The following is a 5,938-nucleotide window of genomic DNA, read 5'->3' on the forward strand; positions in this document are numbered from 1 at the left end:
CTTGAGTTTTGTGTTTTTCCCCTAAAGGTATCCTGTATAATAAAAGCCAATTATGCTAAGTGTCCAGTCGTACAGTTGGCCGTTCAACCAATCAAAGCGTAATATGCTAATGATATGCTAAGGCCGCTCAACTGCTCGCTATAACGTGCACTGACCACCAGGGGCAGACAGTCGACTGGTTGACTAGTCGCTATGTGTGGGTTTCCTATACAGAGGCATTGTCAGATGACCACAAGGGGGCAGAGGCTTCAACCGGTAGGTTAGCTTACTGTTGGGGTCCAGCCGATTGGGACTGAGCAAGAGGAGCCAGACACGCCCTGGAACCCTCCCGCAGTCCCTCCCCAGCTGGCCAACCTTCCACATCCCTCCCTGGTGGGGAGGGATGCACTGGTGGGGTCCCTCAGCCTGGCCTGCGCCCTCTCGCAATCTGGGACCCCTCAGGGGATGTCAGAGAGACGGTTTCGGCCCAATGGCGGAACAACCGGTCGCTATGACATGCACTGACCACCAGGGGGCAGACGCTCAACTCAGGAGCTGCCCTCTGGTGGTCAGTGCGCTCCCACAGGGGGAGCGCTGCTCAGCCAGAAGCTGGGTTCACAGCTGGCGAGCGCAGCGGCGGGAGCCTCTCCTGCCTCCACAGCAGTGCTAGGGATGTCCCTGTGGAGAGCGGACCTAAGCCGTCAGTTGGATATCCCCCTCCGAGGGCTCCCAGACTGCAAGAGGGCACAGGCAGGGCTGAGGGACGCCACCCCCCCCCCCCCCACCAGTGCACAAATTTTGTGCACCAGGCCTCTAGTAATATAATAAACTAAAGCCCATATGCCGGGGTTCTTGTTCCAGCATTAAGAAGGGTTCAGGAAATCTGGAGAAGGCTGTGCATAGATTAAATAGGAGTCCAGAGACAAAATATAATTTTGAAAGGTATTTGGGGGTCAGAGGAGCCTAGTTTAAAGGAAAGTAAGATCTCCTCGTCTCAGGACCCCCCATGCTTTTTATTAACACAATTTGTCCTGATGCAAGACAGAGATACACACTTCAAAGGGTCAGGGTTTCCTATACAGAGGCATTGTCAGATTTTGGGGAATTAGCCTACAGCTGTTCAGGTGTTTGGCCAGTAGGAGGCAATAACATGTAGATTAAGATGCCCTGAGCTGTCTGGCAGCAAACAATCAATTTAATGTATCCTATTCAGTTTTGGGGAAATGCCTTCAGCCATTCCCAGATGTAGCCCTGCTGTCATGCTGGAATTGGCTTCTGGCACCCACATCTTGGAGAATAAAATGCAAGTGCAAATTACATTCTAGAGTCAGAAAACTTCTAGCTGTACCGTCCCATGGAGCATATCCAGGCTAAACCCCTTATTTTACAGATGTTGGAAGTGTATTGTGGCTCAGAGAGGCTAAAACACTTGCCCTAGGCTGCCCACTGAGTCAATAAAACTTTATGAATGCTGAAAATTGAATTTTATATCATTTTAATATATAGCAAAATGTTATTCTTGTTTTGATTTTTATTCGAGCATTTAAAAATGTGAGATCCGTTCTTAGCTCATGGATCCACACAGAAACAAGCGAAAGGGTTCTGAGAAAAGTAAACAGGACCCTCTTTCAGTAATCCTGCGACAAGCTTTAAGTGCTCCTACATTTCCTATTGAAATCATGATATATTTTGACTCAAATTCGAATCTAAAAAGTCAATGAAATGAGACTCTTACCTGTCACGGTTTTAGAAGCTGTGATAATCATCTCACTTTTCAGTTCGCAGTCCTGATGTGGCTCCTGACTTACGTTGGCGCTCTCTTCAACGGCCTGACCCTGCTGCTCATGGGTAAGGACAGATGAGCGTGCTACGTCTTCCTTCACACGCTCCGTGAGCATAGAGCTTCCTGGGCTGCTAGCTGTTCACTTGAATTGGTAGATTCCTGGGAACAAATACCAAACCCCCCTGAGTGCTGCACATTTCCCTGACCATAGTTCAATAAAGAGTATAAGATAGTATATTACACATTAATAATGAATTTCTTAGTCTGAAGGACTTTTTCTTCTAATGTACATTACAATGGCAGTTATGGACAGAAATCCATTTTCATCCTAGGAAGGCGCAATCTACCCTCGTTCTAGGGATAATGATTTACTATCTGTAAAGGGCTCAGCATCCCTTTGTTTTCCTTAGGAGCTGCCCTGTCCTCTTTTATCTAAAATGCTGACTATTATAAATGCTATAATATTACATAACTACATGAACATGTATCTATAAGCTTATAGATACTGATGACTCTCAGAATTTTAATACTCTTATTTGTTTTTCATCCCAGCTGTGGTTTCAATGTTTACTCTACCTGTAGTGTATGTTAAGCACCAGGTAAGTTCTGTGTGAAGTCAAACATTCATGTTACGTTTGGCCTCTTGAACTTTGGATGTGCTCATGATTTTCTTCCTTGTTGTAGGCACAGGTTGACCAATATCTGGGACTTGTGAGGACTCACATAAATGCTATTGTGGCAAAGTAAGTTACACAGTGCAACTTGTAAAAAGGAGAGACTGGCTTAAGCAGGCATATAAGTGGATGAGGTAGGGGTAATAAAATGATAGGTTGATTTATGATCATTCATTCACTTGTTTGAGTCATATTCATGCTCTTTCCAATAGTATTATTTCAGAAAATAAGTACAAATTTTAAAACTCTCAATTAAACAAAACTTTCAGGTGTTTTGATGGTTTATTTCAGGTATCATGGTGAATGAGGATTTTTTTGACTTAACCAAATCACACATTTTATTTTTTACTTTTATTTTTCAATTACAGTCTATATTCAATATTATTTTTTATTAGTTGCGGGTGTACAGCATAGTGGTTAGATAATCATATACTTGACTAAGTGATCCTCCTGATATTTCAAGTACCAACCTGGCTCCGTACATAGTTATTACAATATTAATGACTATATTCCCTATACTGTACTTCACATCCCTGTGACTATTTTGTAACTACCAATTTGTATGTCTTAATCCCTTCACCTTTTTCATGCAGTCCCCCAATACCCCTCCCCTCTGGCAACCATCAGTCTGTTCTCTGTGTCTATGAATATTTCTATTTTGTTTATTCTTTTATGTTGTTCTTTAGATTCCACATATAAGTGAAATCATATGGGATTTATTTTTCCCTGACTTATTTCACTTACCATTATACCTTCTAGGTCCATCCATAATGTCAAAAATTATAAGATTGCATTTTTTATGGTCCAGTAATATTCCATTATATGTATGTACCACCACTTTTTTATACACTTGTCTATTGATGGGCACTTGGGTTGCTTCCATATCTTGGCTATTATAAATAATTCTGCAGTGAACATAGGGGTGCTGCATATATTTTTTCAAATTACTGTTTTGGGGTGTTTTTTTGAGATATACCCACACTTTAAAAATGGACGCTGTAGGACCAGGAAAGCTCATTAGCTGGCCTTATGTCACATAGCTGACTGGTAACACAGCAGGGACTAGGACTCAGGTTTCTTCATTCCAGTCTGGGTAGATTGGCTACGCTGAGTTTAGTCATAGGTTCCGTTACCTGGGACCATCTCCATTTATGCCTAATGTCCTGGAATAGTTAGTAACAGCACTGTCTTTCTCTTTCAGAAGTGTCCCAGACTGGTGATAAATGGTCACCTAACTCTATCACAGCAGCTGTAATCCTGAAATAAGTCACTATCTTTGTTTACCTAAAAAGTTATTATTTAAGAAACATGGCCTTCTTGGATCATTCATTGTCTGATTTATACATTCTTCTTATTGCTGCAAGGGAATGTGGTTATGCAGACTCATAGATTCTGAGAGAACAGACTGATGGTTGCAGAGGGGAGGGGGCGTTGGGGGACAGCGTGAAAAAGGTGAAGGGATTGAGAAGCACAAATTGGTATTACGGAATAGGCACAGGGATGTAAAGTACAGCAAAGGGAATACAGTCAATAATATTGTAATAACTATGTATGGTGCCAGGTGGGTACTAGAAATACTGAGGGGACACTTTGTAAATAAAGTATATGATTGTCTAACCTCTACGCTGCACACCCGAAACTATACAAAATGATATTGAATGTCAACTGCAATTGAAAAGTAAAATGTTTTTTAAAAACCACTTCAAGAAGAAGAAAAAAGAATGTGTTTGTGGACATTCATACATAAAGATTATTATTTTTGAAATATTAAGCTATTCGATCACTTAAGCTAATTAAAGCAACAACACATAATGTCATAAAATCCTTTTATTAATAACACTTGTGATTTATTACCTTTGATGTTGTCTTTTTAGGATCCAGGCTAAAATCCCGGGCGCTAAAAGGCACGCTGAGTAAACTGATAGCCCACCGGGACTGGGCACACAGAAATGTCTGGAGTGGTAACAGCTCTCTTCTTAAGTGTTACGGCAAGTCGATTGTTTCTCCCCCCAGTACCGTAATCTTAGAGACAAACTTTCAAACAGCTGTTTTTAGGCTGTTCCTGTACTCTTAGGATATTTGAGTCACTTGTGTCAAGCACTAAAGCCTAGAGAAAAGTGTATTAGATGTGGTTTTTAATTTCGTGTTGCTAAAAAAAACGTGCATGATGGTGAGAGCCCAAGTTATCTTTCCTTCTTCGGTGTTCTTCTCCTCCTCCCTGCAATGCTTCTGTAGCTTCTCATGTTCCCGTGGCTAGGCCTTTCCCGCCGAGGGCCCTGACGCAGTAGTGGAAATCGCTTTTCTGTCCTTGGGCTGCTGGTCGGATTAATCTTTAATAACAATATATAGAGGTGTAGACCGATGTCTTAGTGTTTTTCCAACACACACAATGTAAAAATAAAAACAGTTGGCTGTACTTATGGTAATCAGTTTTGTATAACTTAAAATAATTAAATGAATGAATAAATCCAAAACCAACAGGCGGTACTTCTGTTGTGTGGGACTGACGGGCTGATTTACATGTATGGTAACTAAGGAGTGCCAGCATGTTAACTTTATTACAATTTGTATTACTTTCTCTGTAGTTCCTAATGGATTTAATTATGGACTCTGGATATTTGCACTTCTGTACTTGGTATTGAATGCATAAATAAATGTTACTAAATGTAAAAACTTCTCCCTCTCTTTTTGTGGTCTTACTAGAAAATGCAAAAGTTGTAAGAGACGAAATCTCCGGAGGACATATATGTTGGGAAGGGTGAGACCAAGTGTTCATTTTTCTCCTGTCGCCAGGACCATACGGTCCAACCCCAACCTGGCATATGGCTACTTTGGGCTATTAATAGAAATCACCAAAACTGGAAAAGACTCTATATTATATTGTGTGGTTGGCACAGATATTTTAAGTAGCTTTTTAAAATTGGAAGTTATATAAATCCTTCCATAAAATTCTTATAATATACAACACTACACTGGTTTGAAACAATTAAAATTGCTATGAACTCACTCTTTTTGGAATTATTTATTGAGTCCTGACGTGTGAGCCCCTAGTCCTGAGACTAGGACTGTGAATAAGAGAGACTACAATTCCTGCCATCACCAAGATAAGTCTTCTAACCATTGCTCACTTTTTGTGAAAAGTCCAGTTGCACATTTGATTTCACTCTTAGAGTCAAAAGTCAAGGATGACTTGGTAGAAGTAGATGCAAGTTGGAGCAGTGGGAGGAATAAAAGTAGAGGGAGATAAAAGGAATAGTTACAAAAGCTGCCTTTGACCTGTATGCAGGTTTCATAAGCACTTACGGTGACCACAGGGCGACTGGACACTGTGCCAACAGCCAAAATGGGGGAGGTGGGAGGTGGCTCTGTGGAAATGCTAACTAAATAAAAGGCAGCGTGACATAGGAGCGACAGAGAAGGTGAGCTTTGGGGCTGGGTCCTGATTGGCTTTCTCCAGACAGAGAAGGTTCATTCCAGCATAAAGAAAGAACATGAACTAAGG

The 5,938-nt window shown here is 41.3% G+C and overlaps 1 protein-coding gene across 4 annotated transcripts in view; it reads left to right on the forward strand.

Moving 5' to 3' along the window:
* Nucleotides 1-5,109, forward strand: part of RTN1 (reticulon 1) — a 180,178-nt gene extending 175,069 nt beyond the window's left edge. For 3 of the 4 annotated variants that reach the window (XM_070418938.1, XM_070418947.1, XM_070418967.1), the window contains 4 exons: nucleotides 1,758-1,827; nucleotides 2,315-2,361; nucleotides 2,447-2,505; nucleotides 4,311-5,109. In XM_070418938.1, the coding sequence (XP_070275039.1) occupies nucleotides 1,758-1,827; nucleotides 2,315-2,361; nucleotides 2,447-2,505; nucleotides 4,311-4,353 (219 nt within the window). In that variant the 3' untranslated portion in view covers nucleotides 4,354-5,109. The remainder of the gene's footprint in view (nucleotides 1-1,757; nucleotides 1,828-2,314; nucleotides 2,362-2,446; nucleotides 2,506-4,310) is intronic. The other variant, XM_070418958.1, reaches the window with a different exon arrangement.
* The last annotated feature ends 829 nt before the right edge of the window (nucleotides 5,110-5,938 follow it).

This window comes from Myotis yumanensis, unplaced genomic scaffold (assembly GCF_028538775.1).
Source record: "Myotis yumanensis isolate MYYU_CA2020_CCGP unplaced genomic scaffold, mMyoYum1.0.hap1 SCAF_1, whole genome shotgun sequence".
NCBI classification, from domain to species: domain Eukaryota; kingdom Metazoa; phylum Chordata; class Mammalia; order Chiroptera; family Vespertilionidae; genus Myotis; species Myotis yumanensis.